The sequence below is a fragment of the Barbus barbus genome (assembly GCF_936440315.1).
Source record: "Barbus barbus genome assembly, chromosome: 39".
NCBI lineage: Eukaryota > Metazoa > Chordata > Actinopteri > Cypriniformes > Cyprinidae > Barbus > Barbus barbus.
In genome coordinates, this window is record NC_136717.1 from 18,109,218 (window position 1) to 18,133,825 (window position 24,608).

At 37.6% G+C, this 24,608-nt stretch overlaps 1 protein-coding gene across 1 annotated transcript in view; it reads left to right on the top strand.

Moving 5' to 3' along the window:
• The window catches only part of grip1 (glutamate receptor interacting protein 1), a 269,102-nt gene that overhangs the window by 163,207 nt on the left and 81,287 nt on the right, over positions 1-24,608 (top strand). Inside the window, exon 2 of the mRNA XM_079398707.1 lies at positions 13,730-13,810. Coding sequence (XP_079254833.1) covers positions 13,730-13,810 — 81 coding nt within the window. The remainder of the gene's footprint in view (positions 1-13,729; positions 13,811-24,608) is intronic.

Genomic DNA, 24,608 nt, shown 5'->3' on the forward strand with positions numbered 1-24,608 from the left:
TTCATGTTGTTTTTGGGGTCTAAGGAGTCCAAGGTCATTTTAAAAGCTCTAAACAACAACAAAAATACACACTACTGTTCAAAAGTCATACAATTTTTTTTTATAAGAAATTAATACTTTTTATTCAGCAAGGATGTATTAAATTTATCAAAAACTGACAGTAAAGTCTTTTACATTGTTACAAAAGAATTTCAAATAAATCCTGAATCCTGAAAAAAAAAAAAGCATGTCATGGTTTCCAAAAAATATTAAGCAGCACAATACTGATAATGATAATAAATGTTTCTTAAGCACCAAATTAAAATATTATAGGGATTTCTAAAGGATCGTGTGACACTGAAGACTGGAGTAAGGGCTGCTGAAAAATCAGATTTGCCATCACAGGAATAAATTACATTTGAATATATATATATATATATATATATATATATATATATATATATATATATATATATATATATATATATTTTTTTTTTTTTATAATATTTCACAATATTACATTTTTTTACTGTATTTTGATTAAATAAATGCATAAAATCAAATAGAAAATACATCTTATATTTATCTGTGGTAACTCTTTACTGAAAGACTTTACAGTATGTATAATGCATTATTAAAGTAGTTTTAATGCATTCATTATTTCGTAATGCTCCTTATAATGCATTGTACAAACACATGCATAATTGTAACCACTAATATTACGCTTGTGTGTAATTGTACACTTAGTGTAACAATTCAATAATTGTTACAGTAAGCATTTTAAATTTAGTTATGATTATTTATGACAACATATAATGTATTACAATGGACATTATGAATAATTAGAATGCATTATAGCCTTTAATAACACTTTTTAATGCATATATATATATATATATATATATATATATATATATATATATATATATATATATATATATATATATATATATATATATATATGGCTTTAATTAAAGTTTTCCCTTATCTATTTATAAAATTGAAATATCTAAAAATCTATGAAACTATCCAAAAATTTACTCGAAGCAGTGCTGCATTAGATATTATTTCAGAATTTCCAGAGAATCACTCTGTAATGCCAGTCAAATTTGTCTTACTGCACTGGAACTTAAATCTTAAAATGCATATTTTTTTCTAGATAATAAGTGAAAGAAGACTAATTAGAAACTCCTTAAGAAGTCATTCTCTGCAGTGAAGAATAAAGTTCTTGCCATTTTCACATCAGATGGTCAGTGAATTAATTATGGGTCTGAGTTTGTGACTCATTTAGACCCTCTCAGAATATCTAAACTCTTGCTCTCTCATTCCTCTTATCTTTTTCTTCTCCCAGAGGTGCCGCCCTCATCCCAGCTATAGTTCCATCTCATCTGAACCACCGGTGTTTGAGGGTGATACAAACTGACTGTTCAGGCCACCCGTGTGAAAATTTCAGGGCTTTTAAGGTCCTCCACTTAGAGGTGAATATGGGCAGACACTCTTCCACAGTGCCCAGGAGGATGCTGGGATTGTTGCTCCCTTTATGTATGATGTAGTTCCACGTTTTGAACAAGGATGGGTGGGCTTTGTCATCCCACTTTACACAGTCTGAGATCACAGCTAAAAATAATTTCCTTCACTCTCCCATGGGGTAGTGCTGGGCACGCTTCACTCTGGTTAACCAGATTCTGAAGTCGTTTTGAACGAAAATACTGTAGTTCTTATTGAGGACAGTTGAAGTGTTTCTTTTTCCTGCCTATTTGTTCTTAACATTATTTATTTAGAACAATAGCAATGTCATGTTATTTTTAAAGGCCACATAGAGAAGGCCACATTCGTATGCTTGTCACCATTTGTGTCGCAATAATTTAGTCTACAAGCATGGGTTGCTAGGAGAAGAAAAAAAAAGGCAGCCTGTCAAGCCTGCAATTCGCAGAAGTTCCAGATCTTTTAGGAAGCTTTTAGGAAGTGTTCCTGTACCTTGCTTTCATGTCCTCCAACTCCCCAAATGAATGTACGAGTATGCATGAGCGAGCATGCTGTGACCTGACAGGATGACGGCCGCTTTACTTACGTCTCTCATCTTGTCCCATTCTCTCTCTCTCTTTCTGCTGTGCACTCTCTTGCTCATCTTTCCCTTGTGCTGTAGACTGAAATTTCTCGTCTCGCCTCGGTTTGTGCTAATGCTTGTCGCCTTGAGACACAGGGTTTTATTCATTTATTCATTTTGCCACCTGACGTTCACGTTCGCAGAGCCAACCTGGACCGTCGCTGGTGTACTTGTTGATCTCTTAAGAACTTTTCTAATGGTTTTCCATTCCATCAGACTGTGCAACTTTTGGTTTGCGGTGTCTTTAATCTAGAGTGCATAAGTGCCCTGGGGTTTATCTTTGAATAGAGAAAGAAAAAGTTAAATGTTGGGCCATCATCAGCACTTTTAGTACGCCCACTGCCGGAGAACCTACCAGTGCACTCATCCGAAGAACATACCGCTTTCCCGAGCTCGTATGTGTGTGCGGTTTTGTGTGGACGTTACCACGTGCCAGGCTGAACTATGCAGAAAACAGATGCTGGACAGCCGCTAAGGTTGAAGAGCTCTGGCACGGCTAGTCTTGGGTTCCGGAGGGCGAGGTGGATTTCAGACGACCCCCGGGTGTTGTAGAGCACTTGTACCCTATGGCGTTCCTGTGTGGTGTCAGCAGAGCTTTCCGGAGTGACGTCGGTGAGTATCGCTGGGGATGGTGACACTGGGAGAATGAACGATTGGATGCTGAAAATAGGCTTTGGCTAATACGGTTAATTAATATCCAGCTGTGTGGCTTTGTTTTCTCTAAACTGCTAAATCTGTCAGAATAGGGATGAAATTTTGGTGTGAAAATTGCATGTTAAATTGGAAATTGTGTTATCTTGCAAGCTATGTTTCTTTTAAACCCAAGAAATAAAGAATCGGTCTTCATTATTATTTTCTGGTGGTCTTTGATCCTGAAATGAATGCATATTCAGTCGTTCAGCTATCCGGGCAGGCCTGAATGTCATCTGCATAATAATGTCTGAATGATCCGAGAGACATGGCTGTATCAGCTGGTTTGGCTAGCTGTTTGATTGGTTACTCTCAAGACTTACTCTCACACATGGCCCCAGTCTGTCATGCTGTGTATCAGGCTGCTGAACAGTTAATGTTCATCTGCCTATAGCAATAACTAGATTTTTTTACATTTGTTTTCTTAACATGTGAGGGGTGCTTGTCTGTGTAAACGTCACTGCCGTGATGCCATTTTATTGCCCACTAAGCATTTTTAACCATTATTTTATTGTATATTTTTATTTCTAATTATTATATTTTAACCAATATAATAAAATACTAACCAATATGTAATTTTTTATTTTTATTTTTTGTGCCATTATTTTACTTTTTTCAAATTATTATTAATTTCCCCCCTTGTATTAGATTTTGAATGGCAGATTTTTTTCATTGTGGTCTGTGTCTTTTGGGCCCCTGCATGTTTATTTAGCAGGAATGTGCTAAATTAACTTAATTTGCATCAAGATTGGGTACTTGAGGGTAGACTACATATGGTCTACATTTTTCTTACTGTGAATTGCTGGAATCGGTATAACAAATATCCATCATCTGCATCTGTGGAGTGGGAGATTTGTGTTTTGTCAAAGATTTGAGGATACAAAGGCATTTGTGTTCCTGGTGGTCTACATTCGGTTCTTCACTGCGCATGTGTTTCGTCCTGTGTTTCCTTTGTCTTCTTATTTCTCTCTGTGTGTGTGTGTGTGTGTGTGTGTGTGATTTGCACATCACAAGCACTGAGGCTTTAATTTGGAGGGCTGTGTTTCATGTGTGGTGTAACCTAGACAGGCGAGAGCCACTTTATACTAACACCTTCTGCTCAGATGCCAAGATGAGCCTCTCTCTGGTGCTCATTCATTTAGTCTCTCTCCATCTCTCTAACCCAGATTCAGGAAAAGAGACAAAATCATTGCGATCCAATGGCTTTTGAACGTCACACAATTCGCTGACACTGAGATTGATTTGTTTCTCAGCCTCAATAATTTGTGCCAGACACTGTCAAGACACAAAAAAGGTGATATTTAGTTGGATGGATTGGTCCGACCATTCTTACACTGTCTATTTTCATTCAACAACTCTTTATTATGGGGTAGAAAAAAAGATATTTATGTACTTTGAGATAGATATTTATGAAGAAGATGGCGCCGGTGAGATCGGCTGCCGTCACGACTGCTCCGACCAAACTTTGTCTTCTTTTGTTATTTTTTCGTATTGTTAACTATAAACACCGGTTTCTTTTTGTAAGATGGCCATTCTTACATACGGCAGGGCCACTCTTATTTCTATTGGTGCACAATGCACTAACCTTTCGCCGTTTTTGAACCTGGACCCATCCTGGCCAAGAGAGATCCTGAGGAGGAACAATGGACGCGACCCGTACCGGCGTCCTCGAGGGAAACGAGCCGGCGTCAGGAACAGGCTGAGGGCACGCGCACACCGCGCTCCCTTACCAAGTGTCCTGCTCGCCAATGTCCAGTCGCTGGATAACAAACTCGATGACCTCAGGGCAAGAGTCAAGTTCCAGAGGGACATTCGGGACTGCAACCTTCTCTGCTTCACCGAGACATGGCTGAACCCAGCGGTACCAGACCACGCCATCCAGCCGGCCGAGTTCTTCTCGGTTTACCGCAGGGACAGAACGCTGGACTCGGGGAAGGCTAGGGGAGGTGGAGTATGTCTGATGGTGAACAAACACTGGTGCGACAGCGCGAGCATTGTACCCCTCTCACGCTCCTGCACACCGAATCTTGAACTTCTGACCATCAAATGTCGCCATTTTTATCTCCCTCGGGAATTTAGCTCGGTCATCGTCAGTGCCGTTTATATTCCACCTCAAGCGGACACGGACACTGCGATATGGGATTTACATGAAACACTACACCTTCACCAGACACAGCACCGGGACGCCGCATTCATTGTTTTGGGAGATTTCAACAGTGCCAACCTCAAGCGTGCACTGCCGAACTTCCATCAGCACATCAGCTGCCCCACCAGGGGCGAAAGGACATTAGATCACTGTTACACCCCATACAAGAACAGCTACAAGGCACAGTCACAACCACCGTTTGGGAAATCGGACCACGCCGCCATCTTCCTCATGTCTGTTTACAAACAGAGGCTGAAACAGGAAGCCCCGGTGCAGAGGGAGGTCCAACGCTGGACGGACCAATCGGTGGCCGCTCTGCAGGACGCGCTAGATGACGCAGACTGGGACATGTTCCGGCGCAGCTCTGATGACGTCAGCTTGTTTACGGAAGCGGTCGTGGGATTTATAGAGAAACTAATGGATGATACGGTGCAGAAAACCATCATCAGGACGTTTCCCAACCAGAAGCCGTGGGTGGATAAAACCATCCGCGACGCCCTGAGATCCCGCTCCACTGCCTACAACACAGGGCTCATCACCGGGAACATGGATGACTACAAGGCTGCATCTTACAGCGTGCGCAGATCGGTGAAGGAGGCGAAGCAGCGCTACGGGAGGAAACTAGAGTCGCAATTCCAACATGGCGGCTCTAGGAGCCTGTGGCAGGGACTTAGAACCATCACGGACTATAAAACACCACCCTCCAGATCGGGGAATGCGGACGCTTCTCTGGCTGACGAGCTGAACACTTTTTATGCTCGCTTCGAGGCTGCAGCTAATCACGCTAACGGCGCTAGCAGTGCTAACTGCATGCACGCTGAGGAAGCCGGTGAGGACAACGTATTCACCATCACGGAGCATGACGTGAGGAGGGCATTCAAGAGAGTGAACATCAGGAAGGCAGCAGGACCAGATGGCATCACAGGTCGGGTTCTGAAGGCCTGCGCTGACCAGCTAGCACCGGTGTTCACCGAGATCTTCAACCTCTCCCTGGAACAGTCCATAGTCCCCTCATGCTTTAAGCAGTCCACCATTGTTCCTGTCCCCAAGAAACCGCAGCCCACCTGCCTAAACGACTATCGCCCTGTAGCCCTCACATCAGTGGTGATGAAGTGCTTTGAGAGACTGGTCAGAGACTTCATCATTGCATCACTACCAGACACACTGGATCCACTACAGTTTGCATACAGGCATAACTGCTCCACGGAGGATGCCATCTCACACCTCCTCCACACCATAACAAGTCACCTGGACTGCAGAAAAGGGAATTATGTAAAAATGCTGTTTGTGGACTACAGTTCAGCGTTTAACACCATAATTCCCTCCACACTCACCTCCAAGTTGGAGGTCCTTGGTCTCAGCACATACTTGTGCCAATGGATCTCCAGCTTCCTGAAGGACAGACAGCAAGCCGTACGGATGGGTAAACACACCTCATCCTCCATTACCCTAAGCACTGGAGCCCCTCAAGGTTGTGTTCTGAGCCCCCTGCTGTACTCACTGTACACTTATGACTGTGTGGCCACTTCCAACTCCACCACCATCATCAAGTTTGCTGATGACACTGTTGTGTTGGGCCTGATCTCAGACAACGACAAGACGGCCTACATACAGGAGATTAAGAACCTGGAGAGTTGGTGCCAGGTGAATAGTCTACACCTGAACATCAGCAAAACTAAGGAGCTGATAGTGGACTTCAGTACGAAGCAGAAGCGGTCATACCAGCCGATCACGATCAGCGGGACTCCTGTGGAGAGAGTGGACAGCTTCAGATACCTGGGTGTTCACATCACGCAGGACTTGACTTGGTCCTGTCATACCAGCACCCTGGTGAAGAAGGCCAGGCAGCGTCTGTACCATCTGAGACGCTTAAGGGACTTTAGCCTTCCCTCTCGGGTGCTTAAGACTTTTTACACCTGCACCATTGAGAGCGTCCTGACGGGCAGCATCACTTCCTGGTTCGGGAACTGCACTATGCAGGACAGACGAGCCCTCCAGAGGGTGGTGCGTTCAGCGGAACGTACCATTCACACCGAGCTCCCTAACCTGCAGGAGATCTACAGCAAGCGGTGCCTGACCAGGGCCAGGAAGATAGTGAAGGACCTCAGCCATCCCAACAATGGACTCTTTTCTCTGCTGCGTTCAGGGAGACGCTTCCGCTCCATGAAGGCGAACACAGAGAGAATGAGGAGGAGCTTCTTCCCGCAGGCCATTCGGAGTCTTAACCTCTCTCCACTCTAAGCACATCACCCCACACTTCCACTTTGCACATTTTCATTACAATCTGCACTAATTTGTAGAAGGGTTACGTAAGGATAAATGAGTGGGACTTACATACCATTTGTCTTTGTCTTTAGTATTCCTTTACTCACTATACACTTTACTGCACTGCACAGCACACGGACACTTTATCACTGACATACACTTTACTTTTTATAGAATCATATTCTATTTTTATTCTTCATATCTATTTTTATTCTCATATCTATTTGTTATTTTATTTTATTGCTAGTTTATTTCTGTATATATGTTTACTGTGCTTTTTCTATTTGTATTTTTGTAAACTTGAGGTTTTTCTTAATTTTGTTGGACAATTTGTTGGACAGTCGTACAATACATTTCACTACATGTCGTACTACGTATGTATATGTATGTGACAAATAAAATTTTAATTTGAATTTGATTTCCAGATAATATTATACTATTTTATAGACAGTGTAAAAGCCTTTTATTAAAAGTTGGGATGAAATGAGAATTCACCATATATTCTAAATGCATGTTAGTAATATTTTTGTGAATGAATCATTCATGCATGTTTCTTTTTTTATTATTAAAAATGTCATAACTCAAATCTTTGCATGAAATGATACTTTTCCCATGTGAAATTCTGCAATCATTTATTCTGCTTAAACCCTGCCTGTCCAGCAGTGATATTTATTATGTATAGTCTATTAAAGCATTTATTTATATTTTTATGTTGTTTTATGAAGCTAATTATTTTAATTTCACTTATAATTTGTCATTTTATTACTTAAAAAAGTTTGTCTTTGGCAAATAACTGAAATAAATAAGTTGAAGTTTCTCATCTAATACATATAATTTATTTTAATTACTGAAAATTATTTAAATAGTTATAGTTTTTGTTATTATATTCACATTCATCTGCCTCCCTTTTAGGGATTTCCTAGCTTCAGATATTGCGAAAACTCTAGCCTCAGACCGCCCAAACAAATTTGACAAACGAACTTGGACTACAGCAAAAGTGCTAACTAGAAAAATGCTCTAAAATTCATGAAGGAAGCCATGTTGCTACAGTGTTTTATTTTATAATGAATAAAAGCAGCATCTCTTCTATCCTCATTCACAGTAACACGTTCTGATGAAGGAGCGAAGCCTTCGGTCACTGTATGGAAAACACCCACATGCTGTTTTACACGTCTGCGTAGTAGACGTCCATGAAATGCTTTGAAACTTTCGCGTGTAGGAGCGTTTTGCATACTGCTGATGGATTATTCTTGCTTTTCACCGCATGAAACAAAATAAATCTGCTCCTCCCACACTCTCTTCCGTGTTGATTTTTCCGAAATAGCGCTAAGTGCTTTTGAAGCCAATGATCAGATTACTGAAATAAAGGTAAACTTCATCCTTTGATGCCTTTGGCTCAGAACTTGTGGCAAATTCAGAGAAATCTGATTCCTGGATGTGTCGATAATCCATTTACTGACCCCTCTGTTGGTCTGGTCATTCCTTGCTTGCACTAAATGGCTGAAACATCTGAAGGTCTGTGTGAGGAGGCTGTCGGTGACGTCTCTATACATCCGCTAGTTCATAGGCACGGTGTTCTTACAGTTCTATGCATTTTAAATGAGCCTGTCTGCTCTGCTCTCTGGGGAGATGCAAGCAGTTGGTTGTTGTCATAGTTGGCGAGCAGTGCCCGTCAATAGGCTGTTTTTTATGTAAGGACTAACCAGCAGATTGTATTAGAGGCTGGTGGGTAAACTGCGTTGAATCTCCAATTCATTTCAAATCAATTGGCAATTTAAACGGCAGGTTCAAATCGACTTGTCCATCGAAATAAAAACAAATTGCTGCTGCACGTGCCCTGGAAAAAACATTTAAAGGAACAGAATACATCAGGAACACATTGGTTATTGATGGATACCGTATAGGATTTTTTTTTTCTCTCAGTATTCAGTATGTATAAGATGATATTGAAAGTTTAATTTTAGACTCTCTCTTTTTGCTTTTTTTCAAATTCAGATTACTTTTGCTGTCAAGTGCATAATTAAAGGGATGAAGCTTGAATTTTTGCCCAGATTTAACTTTAGGAATATCATAAATATTCTTATGATAATATCTTAAATATTGACTTTGTATACACAAACTGCTGTAGAAACAATTTTCAATCAGACATTGCTAGTAAACTAAACAAAACTAAAAAATTCAAAGAACTCAACTGAATTAAGCTTAAAATGTTGAGGTAGAAAATCAAGTATTCTTTATAACACTTAATCCAATAATTCTTTTATTTTTTGCAACTGTAAAAATATTTAAGTGTAATAACCCTCCAGTCATCTTAAAGAACTTTCTCATCATTTTAGTCTCAAAGTTATACAAATTTCATACTATATGAAATGTTGAGATGCCTAAATTCATATAAGCATTACAATTTACTACAATTTAACATTGTAGTAATTTTAGAACTATTAATTTAATTTTAGTTTCTGGAAATCGAGTCGTATCGATTTCATATTCGTATGATTAATGGATATTAATCAAAATGTCCAACTTATACCTTATTAAGGACACCTCATTAACGACTTGTCCAGCAAGCATTAAAACCAGTATGTTTTAACAATTGAGATTATTCCCGTGGCCACAGTAATACCGAATTGATTAGGTAATTTTTTAGCATAGGTAATTTTAGCATAGGTAAATTTTAGCATAGGTAACGCGATCTTTGGCAAATAGTTTAAGACTTGAAAATCACACAGCACCAGACAAAGATTTCTTAATAAATCAAAGTTTATTTGCTACTCTACAACACTACTAAACTAAAATAACACAAAACAGAATACGTACACACACAAACACACATACACGCTGCAGGCAATGAATTGATTTGATTTGAAGAGAGTTTAAGGTTCTAATGCTCGTTTCCAAGAATGCTCTAACTTCAACCTGAGGGAGTCACAAGCAAGGAACTTTACTATCTTTACTCTTAAAGATGAATGCAACCAGTTTTCAGCAGAATTATGAAGAATTATTTGATTACGTGCTCTGTTGTTTCGTTCCTTTCCTGGTTGATGGAACCCCGGGTGCGGATTGGCTGCTGAAATCGCTGTTGCGTGATGTCACTGGGGATGCCCGCTTGCGATTGGTTGGTTTCTCTGTGATGTGATGATGCTCTTAGGAAGTCTGTTTAGAGTTCTTTCGGCTTCAGGTGTTAAAGTTTCTTTGGTCAGAACTTTGAAGGCATATGTGGATCCTCGCCAGATGGTATATGGCTAAGAGCGCTTAACAGCGTGATCAGATGAGGAGCCGAAGTTTCAAACAGCGCGCGAGCAAGCACTAAGCAAAGCTGGGCATCTGTCTTTAACGGGCGGATTTCAGTCCGCCCCTTTTGCTGTTTGATCCAATCACAAGTGTTTCTGTAGGGCGGAGCCCCGCCCCGCACGGCTCAGTTTTCCGTGCGTAAATGAAGAATATGTCCTAGCAGATCCCTATAAGTGTTTTAATCATACATTATGATGAGAAAAGTCAACTTTAATCCACACCGAATTATTGCTGACGCAACTAGCTTTCATTCAAAATCAAACAGGTATTTAGCATACACAAAGTACAAGCCTTAATTCTCTATACTACATGGGTTAATGCATCGATTAACATGCTACCTTCTAAATAATCACACCAAGTATATGAAAGACATAAGATACAGCGTTAGTATGTATTGTCTATTGAGTATATTGTTTTAATAGAAATAGCAATAAAGGAATATCTGTTGGCAGAGAGTCAATAAAAGTTTGAGTGAAAAAAAATGCATTCTTTTGGAATGCTGGGAGGACGAAAGGGGAAGCTGTCCGGGGGTCATGAGTGTCCCGTTGGGCATGTATCTGTGAGACTTCAACGCCCAGTCTCATCATAAAAACGTCTCTTCTGGTTGATACAATCATTGAATTACATGTTAAGCAGTCAGGAGGTCGTGTCCAGATCCAGAGGTCTTTGTCCTGTTTCTGGTTGAATTATGTTTAAGTGATAAGAAAGCCACAGTAAAGTCCTGTTCTGGAATATGTCCAGATGCTCCCTCAAATTTATCCTGGTTTTAGAGGTCTCCTGAGATAAGGAGATTTAGGGCAGGAAATCGGCCAGCCAGTCAAATGCAGATGCTGGGAGTGGAAGTCTTAACTCCTGCTAAGGAATGTGCTGTCTTGACATTATTTTGTGTGTGTGTCCTGGTCTACTAGGCACTACAACATGAAAAATTTGATCTGATTTCAGTGTTTTTTTTTTTTTCAAATGTATAGCTAAATACTGTAGAATTATAAATGTAATCATTTTTTGTTACAAATACTAAAATAAATTTGATTTGTTTATTTGTATTTAGTACCATAGTGTTCCTATTATTTTATAATTTCTTCTTCTTTTTTTTTTCTGGTGTTTATTAGATTTTGAATCCCAGATTTTTCATCTTAGTCTCTGATTTTTGGAGCCCTCTGCATGTTTGTTTAGCAGGAATGTGCTTTTATAATTTCAGCTTCATCTCCATGAGTAAAAGCACTCCGCCATGCTTTAATTTCACGTAGTACCGTGGCTTTAGTGAAGTAAGCATTCATGAATTTAACAATTTGGTGCATTTGATTTGACACAGAAATGCCCCAAGAGTTGCTGTTAACTGACTGAAGAAAATAGAGGAGACTTATTTCTCATCCCCTGTGGTCTTCTGAAGTTTCCTCTTAATTTTGACTTCCCCTCATTTCCATGAAATGCCTTATTAATGAGGGTATTTTTAATATAGCCTGATTCAGAGCTTTCTTTGCCTTGGGATCAGGAAAAAAGCAGGAGTGGGATGCTGCGTTCATTTGGGGCTCTCATGTGCTCACTGACTTGAGTCCAGTCTATTGACCACACTAAAGTCAAACTGACCATGACATATGATCAGGAAAAAATCAGACGCTCACTCTAATCTCAAGTGAGACTGTCAAAAAAGCTTGTGAAGCTCATTTATATAGTTTCTCTTTTCAAGTAGCTTTTTAAAATCTATTTAAATTGTAAATATTTCATCATATTTGCATGATATTACACAATGTTACATCAGTGTTACTAAACTATTTTGGGGAAAAAATTAAATAAAATAAACTTACTAACTAACTAACTGATTAACTCATGGAGATGGAGTTGAAACACACACACACACACACACACACACACACACACACTTGCAGCCAAAAGTTTGAAATTAAGATTTTTAAATGTTTCATAATTTATAAAAAAAAAAAAAAAAAAAGTAAAAACAGTAATGTTGTGAAATATTATTAAAATTTCAAATAACTGCTTTAAATTTCAATATTTTCAAATATAATTGCACCAAATCAGCATATTAAAATTTCTGAAGCATCATGTGATGTTGAAAACTGGAGTAATGATGCTGAAAATTAAACTTTGCCATCACAGGAATAAATAAAAAATTTAAAATATATTCAAATAGAAAACAGTTTTTATTAAACAATCGGAATATATTATATTATTACAGCTTTACTGTATTTTTGATCAAATATATGCAGCCTTGGAGAGAAACATTCTTTTTAAAAAACATTGAAGAACTGGATTATTCCAAACTTTTGGCCACCAGTGTATAATATTTTTGTATTGACACACGATTTAGCAATTATATTTTTAGGCAACTTGAGCAGCTTAAGTTCATTATACATGACCTCATCTGCATATAATTTACATATTCATTCTGCAGTCAAGACACATTAACAGATACAATGGTGCATTATCAGTACTAGAAAGCCAATAATATATATTCATGCCTTAGTGCTCCAAACTACTTAACTCCATACTAAATGTGTAGTGCATTAATACTTCTAATTAAGAGTTTGTGTTTCCTCGGCCTTAGTGTGAACGAGAGTAATCTTATGCCTCACCAAGCAGATTGCGACTCACTTATGTTCAGAAATGATGAGATACAGTATGTTTATAATTGTCATCCTTTTCCGGCTGTATAAATTTCCATCTAGTCTCTTGGGCACCTACACGCTTCTCCACATATGTGTGATCTGCTGTCGAGTCTGGTTGCGTTTGCTACTGCAGTCAAAGTAAATAGTGCTCAGTGTGCCATCCTGCTGTTCTTTAAGGGCTCTATTATGATGGGACTCCCGCTGTCTTTGCTCGGTATTCCACGGCTCTAAATCTGAGCACACAATCGGATGGCCACAGCTGGAGCTGCTGACGCTCAGAGAGAGAGGTGATGCACTCACCGTATATCACAGATGGGAGGCCACTGTTCTCTGCTCAACAGTTGGAGTAGTGTCTGTGTGCCTTTTTATTACATTTGAGTGTGTGCATGAAAAGCTGACAGCTTCAAGTTCAAATGATTTGTTTTTGAAGGCTATGTCTCGTTGAGAGTGTGTTGGCCATTGTAATAGCTGTGTATATGTGACAGCTATCATTTCCTGTGAAGAACGCCCACTTCAGCGGCTTTGAATTTGTGTACATGTTGCTTGCATGTGAAAATAAGGACAAGGTTTTGATAATGAAAACCATTGTGTGGTTTTCAAATGTCTTGGTTTTCTTGTGTTTTTCAGATGAGGGGCCCTACACTAAACACTCCAATCCCTCCAGGCCACCAGATGGCGCTCTGGCAATTAGGAGACAGAGTATTCCAGGTACAAAGCACAAAGCCTGATTTGTCACTGCAGTACTGGTGTAAAATAAGCTGGGTTTTATTTGAACGTGTGGTGTCGTATGACGTTTGAAAAGTGACGTATAACAAAATTGCATTTTTGCAGGTGTACGATTATCGAAATGATTATACGAAAATAATTACTGTTTCGCCCTATCCTTGCAAATGTTTGCTAAAAGGGCTTTATTATCATGAAATTTAGAATTTTTGTCTCATTTGTGCATTTTATATGCTTAGAAATGAGTGTATAGATGCTTTCATTTTTGTGTAACATCACACACCAGCATCTCAAAAGTTGATTGAAATATTAGCTTGGTGTTAATTAATTAATTAAAATTGAAAAATTAACTTGGTGTTAATGAAACTGCACATTAGTTGGTACTTCTCCTCAAAATGGTTGTTTATTGTGAAAACTATTTGAAAATATAAGTTTCATGCTAGCTTAGCTTAGCTTTCCGATGCTTCTAGCTCTGTGAAGCCTTACATTTAAAAAAAAAAATCATATTATTATTATTATACAATTATTCATATTTAGTATTTATTCATATTTTGAATTCACGTTTATTTTTCTATTTAAATTTTAATTTTAGTACTTTTTGTGTGCTTTTGTCATTTTTATTAGTATTTTTTATATTTCTATTTATTTAAAGGTTATCTACTTTGATAAAGCTAAAATTAAAGCTTTTTGTTTTGATTTAACTTTTTAACATTTTTGTTTAACAACAAGACTGGCACGTCCAGACTTTTAACTGATAGTGTACATAATGTGCCAATACATCAATTGATGTGCGACTGGTTCTCCGGTTATGTGACAAGGCGAACAAATCGCTTGCAGTACTTATGTTCATTTATGACTTGTTACACAAACCCAGCGTCCCTTTTGTGTTAGTTGAGATCCGGTTTGAAGCGACGCTCATTTTCATGCTAGAAGTAAAAATGTCTCAGAGGGTGTTGAAATAAATTCCCTGTATAATCTCTCAGTACAGAGTTCTAAGCACATCAAACCCATCTTCAGAAGCGGTTAGCGTTTAGCATGACGGCTTTGGAGCCTCGTGCCCACGTTCTGATGTAGCTCCACGCCGTAGGCACAGGCTCTTATAATACAGGACTGCCGTCTAAAACCATCCATCTGAAGACAGATTAGGCGCAGACTGTGATGCTCCTGCCGAGCTCGTGTGATGGTTTTGCGGTTAAGATGGTGGCACGTCCTTAGAAAATCACTTACTGCCAGGAGTGGGATTAGAAGCTACTGTAACAAAATACTTAACATACATCAGACATAGGATGATGCCGGAGGAATGCGACTAATATTAAAAGTGGAAATACACAAAAGTGAGGAAGTTGCATTTTTTTTTTTTTTTTTAAGATTTGATTCATTGGCTGTTCTTGACTTGCTCAAGGCCTGAGTCTTATGCAATCACAATTACTCACTATAAGACTTGCACGATACAGTCTTTTTATAATGGCTTTAAGATGTTGTTACGGCCTCTCATAAAAATATCAGCTGTAAGAGAAGAGATCTTCGTAACATAAACAAGAACGAGTAAATAGTGAAAATCGCTCAAATCTATTTATTCACTCACAACAGACGTCACAATAATAACGAACAAATGAACCAGGGAACGAAATTATACGAAACAGACAACAGCTAACAAAGAAAAATTAAATACAGATATAAAGACACTTGTTTGCTGGCTAGCCCACAAGATCTGTCGTCGCTTCTCTTTCTCCTCCTCGTTGGCGTTTATATCAATCAGCTTCATCAATCAGCCACTCAAATCACGAACAGGTCCAAAAGGATAGAGCAACGCCAAGAAGAACAAGGGAGGGACATAAAGAAAACAGACACAGACCAAGCCACCGACCGTAACAGATGTCCATTCGCATTACGCTTAAATTTAGTATTCCAGACATGTTGGATAAGTGTCGTTTATATGATTTGAGGGAATGCTAATAATTAGAACACTACATCATTAAGTGTATGTCCTGGTTTATGCAAAGAATTAATGCTCGTGAGTTGTTTGTGAATAATAAAATCAAAACAAAACAAAGGATTGAAACAGAAGCATTAAACTGAAGCGTGGCTAGAGCTGAATGGTTTTAGAGAAACGGAAAGAACAAGTTTTCCATGCTTAGACTCTCCAAAGACTGCAAATGCATTTGGTAAGTGTAGATATCCTGAATTTTTAAAGTGTTGGTTTTAAAAATATATGGTGGAATAGTGGAAATGAATTTATGTAGCAACTGATGATGAATTTTGTGCTGTGCCCCTCAACCTGAGACTATTCGGAAATTCACTTTTTGCTTTTGGAATTGATTTGAATGCAGATTCACTTTTGGAATTTGAGCTGAGGTAGCAAACAGGGTGCAGATTTGTAATTCAAAATTTGAATCTAAGAAAGTAGAATTAAAGTTGAATGAAAGTGTGAATAAATGTATAAAGCTGCTGGACGTGTAGTTTATGCATATTTTTGATGAATTACCCATAAGCCCAAGTTAACATGCACTACAATTCAAAAGTTTGTGGTCAGTCAGGTTTGAAAGAGCTTTTGAAAATCTCTTATGCTCACCAAAGCTGCATCAAAAACACAGTAAAAACAGTAGGATTGGTAAATGTTATTAGAATTTAAATGAGCTGTTTTCTATTTTAAAATATCGTAGCTGTCGGGCGGAATCCTCGCATCTCTGAAACCATTATTTTTCAGGAAATTTAAAAAACTGCATATTTTTTGAGTTATTAAACATTGTATCGTTAAAGGTGGTATTATACCTTATATTACTATCATATACTGTTGTGTACCAACACAGACGTCGCTGCTGCCAGCAGTGTTCATCAAAGTGTGCGGTCGCATTGAGCCTTTTGACAAGAGACAAGGCTTTAAGAGCTAGTCAGAGCTAATGATTGTGGTTACATACATCTTCCTAAACTAGTAGATAATATATTAAAATGTAATTTATTCCTGTGATGCAAAACTGAATTTCCAGCTGCCATTACTCCAGTCTTCAGTGTCACATGATTCTTCAGAAATCATTTAAAAAAAGGTGATTTTGAGCTTAAAAAACATTTATGATGATCATAAATGTTGAAACACTAATATGTTTGTGGAACCGATGATACATTTTTTCAGGATTCTTTGATGAATAGAAAGAAATGCATTTTAAAGAGAATTTGTTTTTAAACATTATAAATGTCTTTACTCTTTACTGTCACTTTCGATCAATTTAATGTGTCCTTGATGAAAGTATTTATTTCTTTTTTTTTAAAAAACATTAAAAACCATTAATACCACTGGTATTTAATTTTTATACTGTATAGACCAGGCCCAATAGGTCGATGCTGGTAGCTCACGCTTTTGGTGAGTGGTTATCAACCAGGGGGGCGGGCGCAAAATAATTTTAAACTAAAATATAATATATTCTCTAATGTTATGACTAATATGTTAAATAATGTAAAAATATATATAAATAAATAACAGCACCACCTCTCTACGAATTATGTGATGTTCTGTGTTTCAGAGCAGCAAACCGCTTCTCATTACGCTGTGTGAAATACAGACTGAACGGCGACTCAAAACCACTGTATGAGCATATGATACGCAAACTACAGCTTTCGGCTGGATAAAAGAAGCTAGTGTCAAGATGATTACAGTGAAATACAGGATCATGCATTAGGCATGTGTTGTGTCTGTTATAATTGATGCGCAAACGAACTGTGTATGTGCGCTCTTGGCGCACTGATCACTATAACATATTTCTGCTTGAACACAGCTCAGTATATTCACATAGTTGAATACAGCAAGTGTTTTATAATGGATGCTCGCATATTTTGGAGAAGTTTGTGAGGATCAGTGGTGTTTATGTACAACACGAATTCCGGAAATGTTGGGATGTTTTTAAATTTGAATAAAATGAAAACTAAAAGACTTTCAAAACACATGAGCCAATATTTTATTCACAATAGAACATAGAGAACATAAATGTTTAAATGGAGAAATTTTACACTTTTATCCACTAAATGAGCTCATTTCAAATTTGATGCCTGCTACAGGTCTCAAAAAAGGACGGGGGCAACAAAGGACTGAAAAATTAAGACATTTTGAAAAGATTCAGCTGGGAGAGCATCTAGCAACTAATTAAGTTAAACAAGTTAATGATATTAATAAGTTAACATCAGGTCTATAACATATGATTAGCTATAAAAGGGATGTCTTAGAGAGGCAGATTCTCTCCGAAGTAAAGATGGCCAGAGGCTCTCCAATCTGTGAAAGAGTACGTAAAAAGATTGTGGAATACTTTAAAAACAACTTTCCTCAACGTCAAATTGCAAAGGCTTTGCAAATCTCATCATCTACCATGGATGACATCATCAAAAGATTCAGAGAAACTGGAGAAATGTGCGTAAGGGACAAGGCCGAAGACCTTTGTTGGACGCCCGTGGTCTTTGGGCCCTCAGACGACATTGCATCATTGGCATGATTGGGTCATTGACATTACTAAATGGGCCCAGGAATACTTCCAGAAACCACTGTCAGTAAACAAAATCTGCCGTGCCATCTGCAGATGCCAACTAAAGCTCTTTCATGCAAAAAGGAAGCCATATGTGAACATGGTCCAGAAGCGTTTGTAGTATTTGGACCATCAGACACATTTTGTATTTGATTTAACAAATCAATTGGTTATTAGATTAACAAATGGTCACATACCCCCTTCCCCCCACCCACCCAATACACATACTGGGTGCTTACTGGGTGCTGGTATGTCTGTCAGTGACTCCAGGCCCCTGGTTCCATGGCAACCCATCTGATAACGCTTGTTTTATTGCTCAAAAGAAATGCGGGCAGAGCAACTCACTCCATTTCCCCTTAGGAAAGAGACATTAAAATGGACTCTTCTTTAATTAATTCATAGAAAAACCTTTCTCTGAATTAACATGCATGCCTTCAGGTCATTGTGTATATTATTACTGTTCTTTAATATGTTGTATAGCAACTTCCAATCCGGTTCATATGCAAATTACCATGCATGGAGACAAAGAGTCGTAAACTCTCCCTCCAAAAGTTCAAGTCACCATAGGCCCTTTGACTCCCAGAGTTGTGACCTCTTTAGCAGATAAAGCTCTCACGTAAGTCTGCGGTTTTGTTAGATCCTAAGAGGATGTGAGCTAAAACCCTTCTGAACACTAAGTTTTGTGCCAGGCTTTGCGGCCTTGACTTTCCATTCAACAAAGGATCCTCGGACCTCAGCAGATCTCTTTCTTCGCTCTTTTCCACTTTCTACCTGGAAAGAACATTTCTACCTCGGAACATCTTTTGAATTCATCACTCTTTAACCAGGAATAACGTGATCAGGAATCCAAAACCTTGAAACCATTAAGACTTTCATCTGAGACTGCATTCCGGACACTCGTCACAACCAAATGCATTGCAAGTATTGTACATTTAACTAAACAAAACAGAGGTTATTAGTACAAGTTATAGACCCTGTTATAAACGGTGCTGATGGTTTTACTCAGGTGGTTAAATGACTTTTTCCATAACTGCATTCTCTGGTTTTCCTGATGGTTTCATCCATCAACTCTCGTTAGCCCTTTCCCATGTATGAGTAATTGTATGTATGTTTGTTTGTTTGTTTGTTTGTTAGACTAGTTTGCGTTCGTGTTTAGTTAATAAAAGTTGTGTGCACAAATTACATGAGTTTCTGCTTCTGCCTTGCAAATGAAATCTCTTTACGATTTTGACCCTCGCTACATGCTCTAATGCATTAATAGGAAAGTATTTCCTGTGGCCAAGGAAATATCCTTTCTTAGTGTTGATACGAACTTGCACTGAATGTTCGCTGGACGGATAGATCAGTTGATGACAATTTAATTCTGCTACAGTTATTACTGTCAGCCGATATAAATAATTGTAATTAATCATAATTAAATAATTATTTATATACAATTCCCTTTTGAGCTTATAAATTGTTACACACTGCCATCGTGTCCTGTGTGCCAAGACTCATATTAAATGGACTTTTTCAAAGTTGAAAAGTGTTCTATGGTCAGACGAGTTCAAATTTGACGTTCTTGTTGGAAATCATGGACGCCGTGTCCTCCGGGCTAACGAGGAGGGAGACCTTCCAGTGTGCTATCAGCATTCCATTGTAAAGCCAGCATCTCTGATGGTATGGCGGTGCATAAGTGCATACGGTATGGGCAGCTTGCATGTTTTGGAAGGTACTATGAATGCTGAAAGGTATATAAAGGTTTTAGAGCAACATATGCTCCCCTCCAGACGACGTCTATTTCAGGGGAGACCTTGTGTGAACATTCTGAATGGACCTGTATACTAGTTTATATGCAGTCCTTTGGTATCTCCCTGTGGTATTTTTTGGTATGGCAGGCTGACTTGTGCTTATGTTAAAATTACTGTATAAGCTCACTGTATGAGCATTACATACTTTTAAGTTGTATAGAATATCTGCAGTGACATTTTTGCAAACTATGTTTGCAAAAAAGAACATGGAATATGTATATCTATCTTCAATTTGTTTTGTTTAAAAACTACATGTAATTGGTTTTAGTGAATAGAACAGTTTGGACTTGCAGTATTGATCTGGAGTGGAGGGGGTCTTGGAGTAAAAAAGTTTGAGAACCACTGCTTTAGGTAAATGCAGGCACAGTTCTACGGTGGTACTAAGAATTGAACATGATTTTATTTATTTTTTATTTAAAAATTAAATGAATGCAATATAAAGATGCATCTCATTGAGCTTTTTTAATTTATTCATTTTATATGCGTTTTATTATTTATTTATTTTTCACTTGGTAGATCTCGGTGAGTTTCTCATTTGAAAAGTAGATCCCCATAAAAAAAAAAGGGTGGGCACCCCTGGTATAGACTGTGTATGTACATGTTAAGATGCTAATTAGATTAAAAGGAATTTTAATGATAATTTCACTGTACTGAACCTAGTTTAGACAAATATTTTGCATATCAGAATAAAAATAATTGGCGGAAAAGCTGAAAAGATTTTTATAATTTGTAATATTTTGTATTGTATTGTACTGTATTGTTGAATTTCATTTTATTGCAATGCAGTAAATTCCTCTGTCATTCCAATTCAACACCCTGTTGAAATTCAATTCTACAATCCAATAAATGAACGTAAAATTCAGAGTCTTTCCCAAACTTGCTAGTGAAAATCAGAGGCAAAATACAAAGATAGCTTGGCTAGAAAAGCCTGATGACTTCATTTCAGATTCAACAAGCCTCCTCTCTCTCTCCAAGATTGTATCTCTGTTTTTATAACACTGAGAGAGACGCCCAGGAGAGTCACTCAATCATGTGAGCCTCAAACCTCTGTGAAATAAAGCTGAGAATGGCTGAAGTCTCTCCACTCTTGCACCGTCACCGATCTCGCTGCACATTTAAATCTCCTTGATTAATGCGTTGTTATTAATATGGATGAGGGGATTAGCAAATTGTTACCTGGAATTTTGCAAATGAATCCGCTGGGGGTTGTGTTCTCTAACTGGTTATAATCACAATATGTTTTAAGTAACATACAGAGGAGCCGAGGCCTGCAGTGCAGGAGCATCCCAAAGCTCATTGGGCTGGTGCTGAAGAGATACCAACGCATCATTTATGTATAACCTCAATTTCCAGCTACAACACTAGCTCACGCTTATCCGAGATACAAGTCCCTTGGCATACACATCTCTTTTTAAATGCCATGTTAGCATTCATTGGGCAGGCACAGAATGAGTGAGAGAGACAGGCTGCTGACAGATGAGTTCACTCTGGATGGCATTGGGCGCTGGCTTGCAAGCTGAAAATGTTGTTGCATCAAAGTGATTCAGCACTTTCAGAGCCGCATGTAATGCAGGGTGCAACTGCTATTAATTTTGCCTGAGGTCTGTTATCAAGCTGTCGAAGGTGTGAAAGTTTAATGGAGGTTTTGGCTCATTTTAAGGGCTGTTTGTGCTGCTTTCTTGTGAGCAGAGTTTCTTAGGGAAGTTTAAACTGTTTTGTTGTTGGGTGTTTCTTCAACTTAATGCACTTTTGTCCCTTAGGTTGTTTCTTATTAAAATTTGTCTTGAAACTTTTACCCATTTTGTTCTACTTTTCATATGTATTTTTATGTACTTTTTATATTTTATTGTATTTTTATGTAAAAATACCTATTATGTACTTTTATGTTTTTGTTTGACCTACACCAATACTTTCAATCTAATACTAGGAAATCTATAATAAACTAAATAGTTTAATGACCAGACTTTTTTTTTGGTAAGATTTTTTTAATGGTTTTGAGTCTCTTATGCTCACCAAGGTTGCATTTATTTGATTAAAATACAGTTAAAATTGTAATATTTAGAAATTTAAAATAACTGATTTCTTTTTGAATATGTTTTGAAATTGAATTTATTCCTGTGATGGCTAAGCTGAATTTTCAGCATCGTTACTCCAGTCTTCAGTGTAAAATGAACATCGAAAAATCATTCTGATATGATCAATATTAAAAACAGTGTTTCAATATTAAGGCCAGTTATTTAACATATTAGTTAAAACTGTGATACTTTTTTTTTTTTTTTTTACTTTTATTCTCTTAATAGAAATTTTCAAAAGAACAGCATTTATTTGAATATGGAAATCTTTTGGAACATTGAAAATGTTCCAAAAAATACTGACCCCAAATTTTTTGAAAAGTTCTACATTTATAGGTTAAATGCATACAATATTATTTACAGTTATTGTATATCTTGTAATATACATACAATGCTATGACTTTATGGATAAAAGGGCTGACTCCTTTGTCAACAGTGTTACTGCACACATTTCCCTGTGGTGTATCTTGTTATATTGTTAGTAAAGTAATGAAATGAACTACTGAGAGTGTAAATATAATTAAGAGTCAAATTCAAGTCCAAAAGTGGCCATAGTTGATGAACCACACCCTCTAAAATTACCCTTCCAAAGCAAACTGTGTTTCTCTGAGAGGTTTAAAGCTGTCAGAAGCAGATGAGTGAAGAGATAGCAAGCAGATGTGCGGGCTAGTACTTCACACCTCAGCGCGCCTGTGCGAAATCTTCATGATAAATGCGCTCAAACTTTTTCTCCCAGAAGACCCTGTTTGGCACAGGAGCCAACAGATAGTGTTTTTCATTTGCCTGTGTGTGTTTTGTCCTCCTGTGGAGAGGTTAGTGCAGCATACAAATAAGTATAGGCAGGTTTTTCACAATTTAAGACAGGAATTTAGCCTTTTAAGTATGGAAATGACATACAGTTAATCAAATTATTGTAGTAGTTCTTGCTTGTGGTTGGCTGATGTTAAAGAAGTGCTTTATTGTGGTGTTTTTCTACCATTTTGAGTGTCTCTAAACCGTTTCTGCATGGGAATATCGATCCCTGTCTCACATACAACTTCAAAATGGTGTCTATCAGAAGGAAAAACAGCTTTTAAGAACCACGGTGTGTCAATTTTACAGCACTGAATAGAGTTGTATAACAAAAAGGGAATTGTGTGTGTCAATGTATGTAATGGTCTGCATGATTGAACATAGTCAAAGACAGCCATTATTCAAACACCAGGTCATTTATTCTCAGATTGCAAATATCATATTCAATTATATCAATAATTTGATTAGTCGCAGCTGATCATTTTTCTTCCCTTTGAAGAGGAGGTTTAGAAATTGTGTAATGAATTCAACCTTTTTTTATAATTGAAGTAATTGAAGCAATTTTTTATGGATATGTTTGTTTTTATATCCCTGCAAATGTTTGCTAGCATCAACCATTAGTCATGCCTGGTTCCATATTGAATTATGGCCCAATTTGTCATTGTGACTGCTAAAAGTTTCAACGTTGGAAAGCCAATTCAGTGCTGAGCCCACCTGCTAGTACGCCTACAGCCTTCATAGAGAGTTAAACCGTGAACTGACAGTGGGCATTTAACCAAATGTTTTCATTACACCTCCAATGTTACAGACAAAATAAATCTTTATTCCTTACCTCGCTGCTGTCCCTGTCTGAGCTTTTCATAGAAAACAGAAGCGTTTTCCTAAATACTGTATGTGGTTCTCAGCTGGTGGGTCTTTTCTGATAGCGTGGTGAACAGCAGGGATAAACCATGCTGAATGCTAATAAACACATGCAAATATACATAATTAGGACAGAGCCTGGAAGTTTTTAAAAGAAGGGAGAAAAGTCTTCTTATAACTTTTATTGTTTGTGTTAAAGGTTGTGCGTCCAATCAAGCTATATGATATTTGAGTTGAAATTATATACTTTTTTGTCAAAATAAATAAAATAATAAAGGCTAAACCCATGATTTTAAATGGACAAAAAGTGAATTTAGGCATCACAACATTATAATGCACAGTATGAACATTTTTCATTTTAATATTCATTCAATCATTGAATATGTTTGGTACTCACTTTGATATTTACTCAAGATTACATCTAACAGTGTGTATTATTACGTTATTTAATTTTGTTTAAAAAAAATAATAATTTTAAGGGAGCATTAGACAATGGAAAAAGGTAATGTAAATGTAAAAATACAATAACTGAGCATGCACAATTACATATATAACAGGTGTAAGACAGGCTTATTATATATATATATATAATTAAAATTGTATTCAAATTATTTCTAAATTAATAAATTATATTTTCTAAAATTAAGTTAAATGAATAAATTGTTGACTTTTTCACAATAAATGATAGTGTTGGATTGCCTCTTGTACTTTTTTTGTTTTTCTTCCTGTGTTTGGTTGGATTTTTCTCTGCATTATCTAT